Raw genomic sequence first — 15,967 nt, 5'->3', positions numbered from 1 at the left:
TACAGAGCAGGGAGCAATTCAGTTGGAGAAGAGCTTCGGTGGGAATGAATCATTGTGCTGTTTCTTTGTTACTGGCTGTGGCACAGCCAATTTCCATTTTATTAACCCAAATGAGAGTATAAAGTCAGCCTTTTCGATAGTACTATTTATTGCGAATGTGGAAATGTCATCTAGTTTTGAGCTAAGAGATGAACTGATTAGATAAGTCATATCATTAATTGGAAGACCCTTCCATGACAATTAAATGTATCAAAGCCATTCAAGTGAGAAAATGCAGCCTTGAAGTAAAGAGTTTAGTCACTGCTTGAACATACAAGAATATGTGTATTTAGGTATTTTACACCAAGGAAATCTTGTTTACAGAAAAGAGACCTTGTTAATTATCTGATGCAATCAAGTGCTTGCGAAATATAGTCTCTTATTGAAAGTATTCCACTTCTTGATGATTTAGAGACCTTCTTTCAGCTTGGAGTGCTCTCTTTCGTATTCACAACTTGAAGCAGATAGTCCACCATCTGATCAAAAGAGAAGAATATTATTTATAGAACAGTCCTGGAGAAAGTCATTCGCTAAGTTAATAAGCCCGGTACAGATCTGCTCTGTGTGTTCACATAACAAGTGCATTCCCAATAAGCTGTCCAAACTAGCCCTTGCTCTGGGTATTCACACAGCAAACACATTCCTAATAATCTTTCCAAAATAGACCTCATTTGTCTCAGTTAGTGTAATAACCAACTGCCAAAGCATGAGGGAAGTCATCCTCCCAAAGACTTCTGCCTGCTGTCTCATTTATATGGTGTCTCATTAGTGTTGAAAAGCCAAGCCACAGAAACAATGTAAAGCTTATTTTCCAAGTTACTTTTACTTAGTGTAAACCGAGCGTCTAACTTGCAGCAGAGTTCCTTTCTGATCTTTACCTACTTTAACTGTCATTTTTTCACAGGCAAGAGCTTAATTTGCCTGCTAATAACTGAAAACAGAAGAAGTTAACTGAGGTGCACCGCTGTAGGCCTAGTTCTCACTCCCAATCAGTGGATGGGAACACAGAGCTGCACACACAGAGCCAGGGACTCATGGTCAGCACCTCTGCAAGTGTATGCTCAGCCGACAAAGAGCACCCACAGCCCCTTGCTGGTGATCCGGTCCTGGGATGGCTGCTCCATCGCTCATGATGGGGTTCATGATTTCCTGGGTTTTGGTCACATTCCAATGCCTCAGTCCAAAAGGGCATTTCACAGTGAGCAGTAGTCCACTGGAAATACAGTGCCTCACTCCTCCTAGAGCAGTTCCTATTTTGAACTCAAACACAATATGCCTGGAGAAGTATTCAGTGCCAGGTACAAGGTTCCTACGTGCACCGCACCATCATCACCAGCTTGCTCCCCTCAGGCAAACAGCTACATCCACCATTCCTGTACACGGGGCCCCTGTGGGAGCTGTGGGACAGCAGCACCTTAAACAAGGGGGATGTCTAACCTGTGCAACACTGAACCCCTCACACCCAGGGAAATCTAGAGTCAAGAGCTACAGAATCCAAATGCTCTTGTATCCCTTTGTGCGCACATGACTGGCATTCACAGGTACCCGTAAATACGGCCTCCTCTATTGAAAATAATAATGATCATTATTTAAATATCTATCACAGCCCTGAAGAAAAGTAAAGCACATTCCTTCCCATCTTCTGATCTTCACCTGGAAGACAGATTTCAAGCAGACACAAAGCTTAACCATCAGGTGCTAGGGTTTTACTTTCTGAAGGCAAAGGAAAACCGATAAAACACATCTATCTGGGCTGCAGAGAATCAGGTATCGGTGTCCAGCAGTAGGAAAGCACAGGGCACCTACTACTCATACTACTCTCATGGTTATGTTTTACTTCAAGATAGAGACAAAGTAACTGCTGAATGCTGGATATCCAAGGTTCAGTCCTGCAAGTCCTGCTCACACAGAAGACACGGTTTTCAGCAGAAATCTAATCACTGGAGAAATCTGGATATTTAAGGCAATAATCTCATTATTCCATGTACATGTTCACGGTCTGAGCACAAAAATGTGGGGTAAAAGAACACACACTTGGATATGTCTACACTTACCAGGGGTAACTTTCAGCCTTTGAAAGTACGATTCATTACCAAGTACTTTTCAAAGTCAAAATATTTCCCTCTTTCCATAGCAAAATGGGATTTGTCTCATCTGATGACAAAGCTGCCCACTGCAGAGCTGAAGACGACACAGTTCCCTCTTTTGATAAGAGTAATCACTGTTACTGCAAGTATCACTGTCATAAAGCCAGAAAGAAACCTATGGATGGCATTTGTATTAGTGGTATGAGAGACTTAAATATCGGCTCTCATTTCTTACCCATATTCAAATCAAACCCCAAATACTGACTTCAGCGCACCAGGATTTCAGGAGGGAGGAATAGTAATTACATGATATTGCAGTAGAATATAGGAAGAAAAGAATCTTCCCACCAATGTCTTTAAGGGGCTGTAGTAATCTTTGCGTTCTATTTCAAACCCCTGCAGTTCTGTCACCGTGGCTGTACCTGAGGCATTATAAAGGCAGGAGTTTTCTAGTAAATTCTGCAATTTTGTGTCATTTAGGCCCTGCCTATTTTCTCTAAAGCCTCACTGATACACTTCCAAGTGTGGTTTACAGGATTTTCCGAAAGAACAGGGGTGAGTCTGGTCCAAAGACCTGTTATCTTGTGAAATAGTGCTGGTAAATCCATTAACCTGAGGGAAGAAGAAGACGAGCCAGAGCTGGGAACAGAGGAAACTCCTCAACCCAGATGCTCCGTCCTCTGATGAGCACTCGAGGGTGACAGGCGATGTGATGTGCTGTTACACACAACACACTCTGCCTTCTTCCTGCCCGCTATACTCACACCTGGTTTTCACACCAGCTTATTTTTGCTGGATTAATACACAGCTGGGTGCTGATGTGGCCAGATGAGCATGAGGTGCTGGAAAAGAAGAGAATGGAACAACCGAGTGACTTGAAGGAAATGCAGGCACTAAAATCTGAGTTTATGTCCAGTGGCAAATTAACCCACTAAAATTACAACATATATAATACATATAATAATATATATAACCATAGAATCACAGAATGGTTTGGGTTGAAGGCTCATCCAGTTCCAAATCCCCTGCCACGGGCAGGGACACCTTCCAATAGCCCAGGTAGCTCCAAGCCCCGTCCAGCCTGGTCTTAAACACTGCCAGGGACAGGGCAATCAAGATAATCACTAATCAGTAAAGCAGTGATCGAGAGCAGACTCTTACTTTACTGAATGACTAGTGCACAAGATGCATTTGTGCTGCTTTTCTGGACAACCCACAAGCCAGAGGAAGCTGGTCTGTTACCGTACAATGAAAAGTGAACAATATGGAGTGCTCATACAGGTTTTTCCTTACTTACGTTTTTCCAGCTGCTGTTGTCATCTGTGTCCCAGGTATTCCTGGTGTACCAGGGAAGCCCTCCTTTTACAACATGAGCACTTCTATTTTCGCTCCTTTCCAGCAGCCGTAGCAAATACTTGGAGATTTCCTCCCACTGCAGGTAGTCTTCCAGCTGCTTCATATTTTCAGGTAATGCTGAAAATGGGGTCTTATTTTCTTCTTCATAAGCATAAGGAAAATCTCCAGTGCTCTTTTTCCCCATTAGATGCCCTGGAACAACAATTACGGTAGCATGAAATTACCCAAGACTGGTATAGGTTTGGTTGCTCAAGCATCAGCTGGAAGATGAAACTGATGGATAGCACGGAGGGAATGGCTTAGACAATGTCAAAGAACAGCTGGAACTGGAAATGCCACACACCATTTCCCCCATCTTTTATTCTACATTGCCAGAGAAAAAGTTGCTGAGAAAAGGCAGAGAAACCCAAGCACTGTGCCTGGCGCTAGAGACAGGCACCTGGTAAGATTGCTGGAATAAGAAGTGGGTGGAGACTCATAGAATCAGCTAGGTTGGAAAAGACCTTTAAGAGCGTTGAGTCCAACCGTATGAAGCAGGCTTGAGACATTCCCTGCCTTGACCTGCCATGCGGGAACTGCGGTGTAAAGCTATGTTCCGGTGCCTTTCTAGGAGCTAAACTGGGTGCACTTTTGGTATACCGTACTTTATGGCCATCAAACTGAAATCGTAGCTGGCTTTAGTTTGCAAAGGAGGTTACTGGGATGGGGAGGGTGAGAGGCAGCGCTGGAGGAGCCCCCCGCCGAGCGCCCCGGGGCGTCGGCCGGACCAGGGCTTCCCAAGGTGCCGACAGCTCCCTGGGCTGCTTCGGGCTCTGGTTTGGGCTCCTGCATCTCTGAGGAAAGGCAGCGGTAGAAGCATCATCGCCAAATGAACCCGTCAAAGCTGCGTTACCCCGCCAAGCGCGGGGTGCTGGGGCAGAGCCTGCCCGGCACGCAGGTTGCCGACCCTCGGGGAGCGCACAGAGCCCGCCCGCACCGGCGGGTACAGGGAAGCGCCCGTCGGGGACTCGCTCGCCCCGAGCCGTCGGTTCCAGGGCAGCGGCGGGAGCCGGGGCTTCTGCCGGCAGCCATCCCCCGAGCCGACGGCGGGGACAGGGGCGCTCGGTTGGACTCCGGGCGGTCGCACCCGTGTCCTCCGGAACGAGGCACCTGGAGCCGCCGCGGGAGCGCCGTCGGGCCGGACGGAGACTTACCCACAGCCCAGTGGCTGCCGCGGGGGTAGATCTTGGAGAGCGCGGGGGAGCCGCCGGGCTGCAGGGGAGCCGAGCCGCCCTGTGCCGCCAGCAGCGCCAGCGCCAGCAGCGGCAGAGCTCCGGGCCGCCGCGGGCCGCCGCCGCCCATCCTGCCGCGCCGGGGCCGCCGGTGCCGCCGCTGCGCAGCTCCAGCTCCAGCTCCGGCTCCGTCCGGGTGAAGCGCTGCCGCCGCCGCCGCCGCCGCCGTCCATTTATACGGAGCCGGGACCGGGCGCGAGCGGGACTCCGGCGCCTGACGCCTCCTGGCGGGGCTGCGGCCGCCCCCCGGCCCCCGCCCCGACGGGGGGGCCCTTCCCTGCGAAGCACCGCGCTGCCCCCGCCCGCCCGATGCCGTCCGCAGCCCCGGGACCCGCTCCCAGGCGTCCCGCTCGCGTTCGCCCCGTCCTGCCCCCACGTGCGCCCGTCCAGTGCGGGGCTGCAGAGGTCGGGCATGGGGCCGGCAGGAGCGTCCTGCGGCGCTCACTGCAGCGCCCAAACCGGGGCATGGGTTTTAACAAGAGCTTGTAGCGTGCTCCAGCGTTTCTGTAGCGGGAGGGACGGCTGTGAAGCGACCAGGCTCACAGGATAGCATCGCCCGAGGCTCACTGGAATAGAGCACCTTGTGCAAAGGGTCTCTTTAGTTTCCACTCTCACATAAATTTGCCTTCACGGGTGACGGGGACGCCCCTCACAGATCTACAGGACTGGCTGGTTTTGTTGCGCAGAGAACCCGTGAAACTTCCAGCAGTCTAAAGCACCTGGAACCGGTCAGCTTTGTAATAGCGGGTGAAGGGACCTTCATCCCGAAGAGGCAGTGCAGAGGGGAGGGTGGGTGAATCAGTGAAGGAGGCAATGGGCGACAGTAAGGGCCACAAAAAAGTGGAAGCTGAAACACGTACTCAGTAGTTCCACTGAGGTGAAGGTGGAGGTAGCAGAGGGATATGGAGTCCTGATGTGCTGTTTGTCTCGAGGAGAACAGAGGCAGGGATGGAGGCACATGGAATTGGTACACTTTATGTGGTGTCTCGCTCCCTAGGCACCTCGGTGGAGTACACTGTTAACAGAGCCGAGTGCCAGGGGCTTGCCAGATCCTTCAGCTGGCCTTGCCTGGCTGGGACTGAACTACACCCACTGGGAACTACCACGGATGCAAACTAACATGATTACTGGGCAAGCCATCGAGTACAATCGCTTTGGAATTCAATTGTGTATCCTCCTGTACGAGCTAAATTGTTCCCTTGCTTAGTCTCAGCTTATTGCATCTTCTTCTACTGATTAATGTGATTCATTCCTTTATTTTGGTTATTAATTATGCGTTCTTGTTTAATGTACAATGGTATTCTGATGCCTCAGTGGCATTCCTCTAGCAGCCTGCAGTGCAGCACGTGCTCTGTGCCGAGTGACGGTGATCCAGCACAAAATTGCCACCCGTGGGACATCCTCATTGCTCTTTGCCAGAAACTGGAAATCCAGGAAGCTGTCCAGAATGCTGAGGATGTGCTGGGCTGAGGGATCCCACCGGCACCCAGGGAGATGGGTGCAAAGGTGGGCACAGAAGAGGCTGTCAAGGTCTGGACCATGTGTAGGTTGATGAGCGCCTTGGTCTGTGCTCATCAGGTTATTTGGGTGCTGGGCAAGGACAGCAGGGATGCTCCCAAATAAGCACCCTTCCTCCTTGGCCTCACCACCTTCCTCAGCCCAGCTGAAGATCCAGCTCGCTCTTGGAATACATTTGTGCATCATTATAATTTCTTTCTTTACTTGTTCATAAGGATAAAAAAAGGTAATAGGGGTTTATTTAAATTATTATATTTATTAACCCTTCAGAATAATACTCATCTGATAACATACGGAAATAATACAGTGGACCCCCCCACCACCAACAGAAAGAAGAGCCAGATACCATAAACGTACGTTAGGAACTGTGACTCAGTTGAGACAAGCCTTGTTAAAGAGGAAACCTGATCACATCGATCTGTGTTGGAGCACCCAGAAGCAGCTCTCTCCATTTTAAAATACCTTTCTACCTTTCATGTATCCCACGGCAAAGTGAACTCTCGTAGTGCTCCGCAGCAGGAAACACGAACGGGTTTTAAATGCTGTTACCACAGTGACACTCTTTAATTTGCTTCCTTTACATTTTAGACAGCTCTGAGCGTTCTATCAGCAAGGCAGGGTCCCGGCAAGAGAAAGGGCTAGCTAACAGAAGAATGGTGCGCCTTTCATCACTCCCTTTGTAGGGATCCTGCCGTCGGAGGCAGCTGTAATGGATGTACAGAGCAAACAATGGTTGGAGCGTATCAGCAATGCAATAATAGGGCACAATCACCCAGGAATACTTGGTAAATGTTGGAGGTGCTGACTAGACTTCATCTGCAGCACTTCCCACCTGCAGGGAGGGCAGGCGCCCGCAGACAGCCCCAGAGCTGACCGCAGCAGCAGCTCCCTGAGGAGCTGAAGACATTTTGCCATCAAGAGCTCCCCGCCTTACAGGGGCTGAGCAGTAGGAAACAGGAAACGTGGTTGACGGGGCACAGCCGACGTTTGTGCTGTGTTTCGGAAGTGCCCGGCTCAGGCAGCTTGTTGCTTGGTGCTCGTCAGGGGAAGCACCTCTCAGGATGGGCTCAGGGTGCAGGTTAAGCGCAGGGCTCATGGTGAAGGGTCAGGGCTCTTCTTCCCTGGACAGCCTGAGCTGTTCCAGCAGGATTTCCACACGAGCTGGGGCTGGGACAGTGCAGCCAGTGGCAGGTGACTCATCTGCAATTTGTTGGGTTGCAACTAAATCCATGGAAAATAAGCACTGAAGGAATCTGAAACTACCAGGTTTATTTCCCAAATGACAACTTCCTTCCACATATAGCTGCTGGGTTTATAAATACTGGATTGTGTTGGAGAAAACAGCTGAGGAACCTGTGTGACACAAATCCAGGGGGGAAGCAAAGACAAAACAGCAGGACAAGTGCGGGCGACGAAGGAAGGACAGGCATCAGCAAACCAAAGGGCTCTCAAGGGACCCTAGACTCCCATCGCAAGAAGCAAAACGGGAAGCAGCAGCCATCCAGCAGCTGGCAGAAGGGGCACTGTCCCTTGGGAGCAAGGAGAGGCCACAGTCCAGCGCCCAGCGCTGGGCTGCCCGCAACTGCTGGAGCCCTGTGCTGGCTGGAAGGTAAGCCAAAGGCTTCAGACATCCCCAGGGCAGAGCCACGCTGTGCATCAGGCAAACAGAGCCAGGGGGCTCCACTCCCAGCCCTTCTTGCACTCGGATTGTCCACATATACCTTTAGTTTTATTTCTAGCAAAAGTGCTCATCAGCACCGGGCACTGACGTCCTAATGTGGTTGCAGAAGGAACAAAGCTTTGTCCACAGCAGAGGACAAACACGTGCAAACAGATTCAAAATCCAGGCGATGGCCATGTCCACGTCAGACCTCCACGCACCTACATGTAGACACCGACTATCTATAGCGCATGTGTGTGTATATACAGTCTGTGCTGATAGTGTATTCACACAGATGATAGAGAAGCAGTTAGTTCTCTAGACAAAAGCAGGGTACTGGAGCATAAATGATGACAGAAGAGATGGAATATACTTATTTAAGTCAAGCTGCGGAGCAGAGAAGCGTATTGAGTTTTTGCCATGTGGGTGGCTTATGCTTTGTTTGCTTTTAGCCCTTAAGATGTTCAAAGAAACATTGGTAAAATCCATGTACACAGAGGAAAACGTCCTTTTCATCACCGTTGCTTACTATCTTGATTAAACAGTGAGAGAAACGAGTTGCTGAACAAGGCTTAAACTGGAGTTCTCCCTCCAGTTACTCCACATACTCACTTTCCCTCTACCAACACAGGCAACAGTTCAGCCTGAGTATGTGGCAGCAGGACTCGGCCACCTCCAGCGCTGCCCTTCCAGAAGGGCAGTGAGGAGCAGAGGGGCACAGCAAGCAGTGGCAGGGCTGCCCTGCGCCCCCAGCCTAACGCCAAACACCAAAGTGCTGAGAAGTGCTTTCAAATGCTCCCTCCTTTTCTCCAGGGACACACTGCACAGTATTTCACACCAGTAGCCAAGCCAGCCGTGCTCCCCAGGGGTACTGATGTCTAAAGCAGCGTGTAGGCTGAGGTGAACCAGCTACCGCAGCTTCAAGGATCACTGCAGCACTGCCTCCACTTAGGAAGTCAGCAGGTCTGCTTATTAGATCCTTGATGTGCCCTGGCTTCAAAGGGAAGCTGCAGCCTGGAAGCAGAGCAGGCAACTGCAGTAGTTGTATTTATAGAAAAAGGAAAGCATCCAATACAAAGCATCTTAACCCACTTTTTGTCAGTCAGCCCCATCTATAACCTGCCAAACCACAGGCACAAGAGCAGTCTGTCCCTCCTTTCTGGGGAGAGAATGTAACACTCTGCTTGAAGCACAAGGAGCAGCAATATACCTGAATTTAATGTGGGTAAGTTTGGCTGTAACATGTTAAATCACCTTACAAAAACACACAACATCCCCTTAAAATCGCCTTAGCGGGACGAGCAGAGAGAGCTGGTGATATGCAATTACAAATCGTTATCAAACAGCAACTGCAGTCTCTCTGTTGCAAACACAATTTAACATTTAGCAGACATTAAATCATTCTAGCGTCAGAGTGCAATTCACAGCAGAAAGTATTCTCCTGCTACGCACTTGCCCACTGAAGCTCATTTATCATTGCTTATCGGCCCAAGAACTAAAACATTCTGTATGTTACCTGGCAGAAGGAAAGGGTTTATACCAGAGATTCAGGTTCTGGGCAAAGCTTTTGGCACTCCTTTCCTCTCTGACTTCTCCTCTACAGAAATTAATAAGCAGCACTATCTCCCTAGATCATCAGAAATGGAAGTGGGGGCTTGAAGCTGCTCCATGACAGGAATGAAAAGTCAAGAGCAGGATCGAGAACAACCCGATCCAGACGTTGTGAGTGGTCTCCACAGGCAGCCAACCAAACTGGCTGGACAAAGCAGCCACCAGCTAGCAAGCTAATATATTTCTGCATGGAAAGGTACCATCTTTTAGTGCTTTCACTCTTGTTTTTAGTGGTTTCACTATGGTTTCAGCCTATTTCAGTAAAAGTTACTGGTTCTAACGTTCAGATGGAATTCTTTCTTGCCTTATCGCTGGGCACCACTGAGAAAAGCTGAGCTCCATCTTCTTTACAGCCTTACCCATGTAGATGGGTAAATTACCTATACGGTTAACCAAGTGAGTGTATATGTGCTGACCAAAGTTGCTTTGGCAGATGCACTAGCAGATCTCTGGGCAAGCAGCCAAACCCATACAAAGCAGGCCTGCACTGACATCCAGCATTATGGAACATGAAGAGCAGCAGATACAGCCACACTGACAACCACATGTGCAGGAAGTTAAAGTAAGACAGGGGATATCACACCTGAGAAATACAACCTGCTTTTCTGAGCATAAACCCACATGCTTAGATGTTTTCCTTGTCTTTTTACTAACCCATATTTCCTCATCTTTTTACTAACCCATATTTCCTCAACAGAATAATAAACTCCCACAATAATGTGTCAAATCTGTCATGGGGGTTCTACCAGAAATCCCCCTCCCAGAGCCAGAGCTGGCTGTGATTGCACCGAGGAGGTGGATTCTGATTTCAGCAATACAGGAGGAGGAGGGAAAGAAACAACATCAATGTCCCCTACTACACATACACCATCTCCAAAACTAAACTCAATTTTCTGAGTGGTGACAGAGACTTCCAGGAAGGCTGCACTACAGATACCTAAATTATTCTGACATGCCATTTATTATAGCCAATTTTATTTCCACACAATTTGACACAAAATAAGTCATTTTATAATACAGTTTGTCATGAAAATTGCTTACTAGGACACAAAAGGAGTACTTGGAAAAATGTAGCAGTTGTCTGCCTTCAGCAGTAGCTTTACAACAGAAGAGGTGCCATTATTGTATAATAGGATATAGTTTTGTAGAGCTAAGGGATTACAGAAGAAACAACACGCCACTGGAAGAAGCCTCATGCTGTTCCTTATCAAGGCTACAAAAACAAAGCAAGCAAGGAAAACAAGTTTTGTTTTGTTGAGGGTAAAACACTGACATTTGAAGAGAAATGAGAGAAAAAGCCAGAATTTCATATAAAACACTGATCAGGCAAGTTTTTAAATGAAAAAGCCACTTTATGTTTAACACTATTCAGGTATCAGATGATAGAAGAGCACAATACAGCCTCAACACTGGAATATGAGTTATGTCATACCCATATTGGTAATATTACTGAAGTGAACTACTCTGCTATTCACCCAGCAATTTACTGGTGTTAACAAAGCCCCATAACATCTTGTTGTTAGGTTTGGTTTATAGCTGGGAACACAAAGGCAGTATGGTTACAGCTACAGAGTCCCTACAAATCAGGCCATCAGGTTATGTGCCCCTATAGCACTAAAGAACACGTTTCAAATCCAGGGGAAAAGCCCCAAGTTTCTACACTCAGTTCTTAATCAAAAATACCCCTTGTTGTTTATTGTTGTCAGCCCTACCTGGACAGCTTTCTTCAGGCATCAGTTCGACTAAACTCCCTCAACCCACTTCCCATCCTAACCCCTATGCTGTGTCCTTGCAAGCACTGATCAAAACACTGTGTATGGTCACGAAAAGAGGGATTGAAAGCAACCAGGAAACAAAAATACTTAACAGGAGGGAGAAGGTGGGTTCAGGTGCAGCACCACTTCATCGAAACCAGCAGCATCCCAAGGAGTGACACAAGCTGCTTTAGCATATGGCAGGCAAAAGCCTAACTGAAAGCAGCATTTATGTAAGGCAGTAAACATGCCATTACACAATTAACCATCAGACAACAGCTTTTCTCATCAGTTTATTCAGACAAGACAGAAGCTTGCAATTTTGTATACAGAAATGATCTGAAATATATTAGTTTTTTTCCCTCCTGTATATTTAACTCTGGACTTTTGCAAGAACAAAGCGACCTTTGGTTCAGGATTCACGTTTCAGCAGTACATATGCTCCCATTACAGCCAGCAGAGCATACTGCAAGAGAAAAGAGGGAATAAAGGTGGTTATCATTTTTCTTACAAAGTGTTCCAAGCACGCCCTGTCCAACACTACACCATCTAGGTCAGTACACCATTATGGAGCTGGGTTCCTACAGGTTTACAGGACTATTTCAATGGGATCATATTCATTACAAACAGCCATCACAACTGCAAACACTTCTGGAATTCCTACAAGCTAAAAGTTTTCAGGTTAGTCCAAATACTAAGTCCCACTGTATAACAGACAGGCTAAAACAAGCAAGAGCACCCAGCTCATTTTACATTAGGTACCAAAACACAGAACCACATTTATTAACCTGTTTTTATAGGCAACATTCTTACTATCTTCACTTGCTATTTTAAAGTATCCGAAATGTCTGCATACATACCTTAAATTTCGGATAGTCATTCATTATTATAGTCACCATCCCAACGTAAGGCAAAAACCTGTAATTCACAAAGCAGCTGAATGTAAGATGAACCCTAAAATATTACATGGAAGCTTCTCAGTGTTACTCAGTGTTGGTGTAAAACAATCATTTATCCTGCCACTAATGGATGGCTGAATGGGAAACAATTGGTTTTCCCCCCCCTAGATAAAAAAAATTAATCAAGTTATGCAAGATGTATCTTGGAGATCCACACTGGCGAGAGAAACCAGAGGCATCTTTTCCATGTAAAGTACTTTACTTCCCATTTTCTTTAAGAAATTCAAAGCCCCCCATACCAAACCCACTTTGTACCAACAGTGGAAGTGATTTAAGTTCCACATTTTCTTTCTATTAAACCATCAAGAACGTTTTCATTACTTACCCTCTTGCTCTTCCAACAACGTCTTTTTTCTCTAACCAGTTCTGACCTTCTTTGTACAAGCCTCTGTCATCGACTTCATTATTATCACCTTTAGTCAGAAATTTGATGTTCCCATTTCCTCTAGAAGGCAAAGAGGTGATAAACTAAATACCACTTAATATAAAAGCCTCAATTAACATCTACAAAGCACAACACAGATAAACAGTGTTATCTAATCTTGTAGCACTTTTCGCTTCCAGCCCTGCTTATTTAACACCATTAAATCATTAACATTACAGACCTTACTGACAGAATTAATAGATTTTAACAAGAAATGCCTTTTAAAAACATTCCTAGATTGTCATTTAATATAGGCAATGACACAATGGACGTGAAAGGGATATTGTCCATGCAGAGCAAAAGCTGTATGTGCCTATCAGAGAGAAACAACCCCAGCCCTCTGCATTTTCAACAGATCAGAAAGTTAACTCTGAAAGGCTGAACGGTTTCCACTAAGAGGTCTTGTCTATTTTAATCTTATTGCACAAATTGTGGAGCAAAAGCCCCTGAAGTCATCACACCTTGGAGAATTAACTTAACTCACAAGTTTCATTTGAGGGAGACCCTGAAAGTCTTCCCTCGGGAAGAAAGTGGTGTAACAATTTGACTTCTAAGTTCCAATTTGCTTCTAAGTTCTAGACACTTGTTTAATTCTCAGTAATTACACTTATGGCAAAAGAAAGCTTTGTCCTTCCCTTGATGGAAACAGATACTGGAGACCCTCTAAAGCAGCTGCAAAGCTACATCAAAATCAGTATTTTGTCACTAACACTAATACAGTTCTAGTCACTCACTGAAGCATCAGGCAGACATGCAGGTGATGCATGCAAGACTTTGGCTCAATGCTCCCGTTTAAATAAAATCATTAAGTTATTAATTTTGCTCAAGAAGCTGCTAATTGCAAGGAGTGATATCAAGAAACAAGGAGCTTTCACAAAGACAAATTAGGTATTAAAAAAAGGCAGCTCTTGGATGTACAGATCTGTTACAAAAAGCACTGAAGAACAGATACTTCTCAAAAGATACTTCTCAACACCTTCAGTTCATGGCCAGCACTTCCTGAGGGGCAAGTATGTTTGCACCCTTCACTGTGCAGAATTAGAAGCACTCTGCTCCCATACTGTTACTGCTGGCAAAACCAACGGGTACAGCTCGTGTTACTGGACTCCTCTTTGGCACAGGTTTACCTGCTTCAAACCTCTGATGAGGAACAGAACTCAGGGTCTCAAGAAGCGTGCCACAGGACTGGGGACAAAAGTGGATCACACCCTAGAGATGACTTATGTTCCAGCATGGCCTCACTGCCTTTTGTCATCAAATACCAACAAATCAGAACACGAGCAAAAGCCGTGGTGAAGGAGAGCACATTTAGAAACAAGGAAAACGCCAAGTTGCATTACTTTTCATGTACTTTGATTACTCTGTGAACTATTGGAATGTCTCTGCCTTCAACTTTAAAAACAACTATTTCACCAGCTCTGATTGGGTCATCGTGGAAATTTGTCAAGAAGAGCAGGTCTCCCCTGTGGAAAGCTGGTTCCATGCTCCCACTACAAGCAGAAAGAGAGAGAGACTTTATAAGCATTATGGAAGAACCACCATGAAAACAAAGTTCATTCTTACAAATAAACTCACAATTTTAACTGAAGTGTGTTGCTACACCCATTCAGTAACACTGCACAGACATTTAGCACAACCCAAGCCTCAGCAAGCCCCGAGCTGAGCCAGCCTATAGAAGGCTTCCTTACTGCCCCAGGGAAGCAATGAGATAACCTGGATTTTCAAAGGTGTCACATATCCACTGCTGCTACAAACTGCAGTGAAAACTAGACTGCAATTACAAAAGCAGCCTAACTCTTACGAAAACAGAGTTAGGAAAAAGGAAGCGTTTGAGAGCTCCTTTAAATAGGTGAGCCTTCAAACTCCAAATCTATCCAAGGGGAAGGGGAGGAGACACAGGACAAAATTCACATTTGGACTTGAACAAAAAAAGTCTTTACATTCACTTACCTGAGCACCACGACAATGGGGCTCTCACTTCCAGTCACCACGATCAGCCCTTTCCATATCATAAGGGCAGAAGACACAATCATAGCAAAGTTTAAGACCTGGTAATACAGCTGCATGAAACAAGACAATCGTTTCACAAAGTTACTGTGCTGTAGTTAAAAGCTTAACGCAGGACTTCAACCCATATGCACCGCTGACCCACACGGCAGGCCTGTGGACTTCCATGCTAAAATCACATTCCCACAGAAGCTGGTGGAACAGATGGCTGGAGCGCCAACGCAACCGTGCACACCACACTGCAGCACGAACCCAGCGTGTGCTTCAATCCTGCCTTGCTCTGCCTGGGCGATGCGCCCATGCGCTCCTGCTAGGAGCCAGCGAGCTCGCTAACAAAGGCTTCTCGCACACAGGCCTCGAACACTGCCGCCGATGGGGCAGCCGCAGCTCCCCCGGACACCCTCCGCCAGCCCCGGCCGGCCCCGAAGCTCCAGAACCTCCGAGCGGCCCCCACCTCCCGCCCCGCCCCGCGGGCCCGGGCCCTGGCCGCTACCTGCCGCTTGTTCATGCGCCGCAGGTCCCCGAAGAGATCCATGGCGGAGCCCCGGGCCGGGCCGCCCGCCGCCGGCGTCCTCCCGGGCGGCTCCTTAGGGCGGAGCGCGGCGGAAGAAGCCCGGGTCCCGAGGCCAACGCGCACCACCGGCCGCAGCCACCGCCGGAACGGAAGAAAGCGAGCCCCGTGCGCCCCGGGAGTTGTAGTCCTCCTCCTGGCCCCGCCCCGCTCACCTTCGCTGGGCCTTCACGGCACTTGAACTACAATTCCCAGCATGCACCGCAGCGAAGGGTCCTCAGGACAAAGCCCTTCGCCCCTGCCCGCAGGGGTGCCTGACCAGTTTGCCGTTGGAGGGGGCTCCCGGTGGGAGCTGAGAAACCCCCGGCAGGGCGGAATGAGCCAGGCTCGGGCGGGAAGCGACACAACGGCGGCGCCGGCCTCCCTCGCCCTCCCATTTGGGTCAGGCGGCTGCCGGCCACCTCTCTCTGGGACCGTTGCGACGTCCGCGCAGCTCATTGGCCAGCCGAGGCAGCGCGGGAGTCGGAGGGGCAGGAGCGGTGGGCCGGTAGGGGGCGCGGTGCTGAGGGGCAGCGCTGTGAGGGGTGCGATGGCGGCGCGGGCCGTGCCTCAGGGAGCCCGCGGGCGGAGCAGCTCCTTTCCTTGCCGTGCAGAAGGGCGGAGCACAGGAGCTCCGGAGGCCTCTTCCAGCTCTTCGTTTGAATAGCCGTGTGAAAGTCTGAACCGACCTGCAGCGAAAGAGGGACAGGTCACGGCCCAGGGCTGTGGAT

At 48.3% G+C, this 15,967-nt stretch overlaps 2 protein-coding genes across 2 annotated transcripts; both read right to left on the bottom strand.

Annotated features, from left to right (window-relative positions):
- Positions 1-138: 138 nt before the first annotated feature.
- On the bottom strand, positions 139-4,865 carry GRP (gastrin releasing peptide). Its single transcript, XM_061478848.1, has 3 exons — positions 4,676-4,865; positions 3,424-3,674; positions 139-515 (listed from the first exon to the last, which is right to left on the bottom strand). The coding sequence occupies exons 1-3, from the start codon at positions 4,821-4,823 to the stop codon at positions 462-464; spliced, it is 453 nt and encodes a 150-aa protein (XP_061334832.1). The 5' UTR covers positions 4,824-4,865; the 3' UTR covers positions 139-461.
- Positions 4,866-11,576: 6,711 nt separating this feature from the next.
- Positions 11,577-15,696, bottom strand: SEC11C (SEC11 homolog C, signal peptidase complex subunit). Its single transcript, XM_061478818.1, is given in 6 exon segments — positions 11,577-11,762; positions 12,157-12,214; positions 12,581-12,700; positions 14,020-14,169; positions 14,630-14,739; positions 15,180-15,696. Coding segments are annotated over 6 exon segments (1,008 nt in total). The 5' UTR covers position 15,696; the 3' UTR covers positions 11,577-11,708.
- Positions 15,697-15,967: the final 271 nt, after the last annotated feature.

This window comes from Pezoporus flaviventris, unplaced genomic scaffold (assembly GCF_033815535.1).
Source record: "Pezoporus flaviventris isolate CSIRO_AGI_PZ_B2104156 unplaced genomic scaffold, CSIRO_AGI_Pfla_v1 ptg000132l, whole genome shotgun sequence".
In the NCBI taxonomy this organism is placed as follows: Eukaryota; Metazoa; Chordata; class Aves; order Psittaciformes; family Psittacidae; genus Pezoporus; species Pezoporus flaviventris.
The sequence above is the reverse complement of the archived record's forward strand: the minus strand, read 5'-3'. Positions and strand labels throughout refer to the sequence as shown.

Excerpts from the sequence above, each read along its gene's own strand:
- GRP (XM_061478848.1), bottom strand. The coding sequence starts at position 4,823 with ATGGGCGGCGGCGGCCCGCGGCGGCCCGGAGCTCTGCCGCTGCTGGCG. Across the intron at positions 3,675-4,675 it reads CGGCAGCCACTGGGCTGTGG|GGCATCTAATGGGGAAAAAG; the intron begins GTAAGTCTCCGT and ends TTGTTGTTCCAG. Across the intron at positions 516-3,423 it reads ACAACAGCAGCTGGAAAAAC|ATGGTGGACTATCTGCTTCA; the intron begins GTAAGTAAGGAA and ends TCTTTTGATCAG.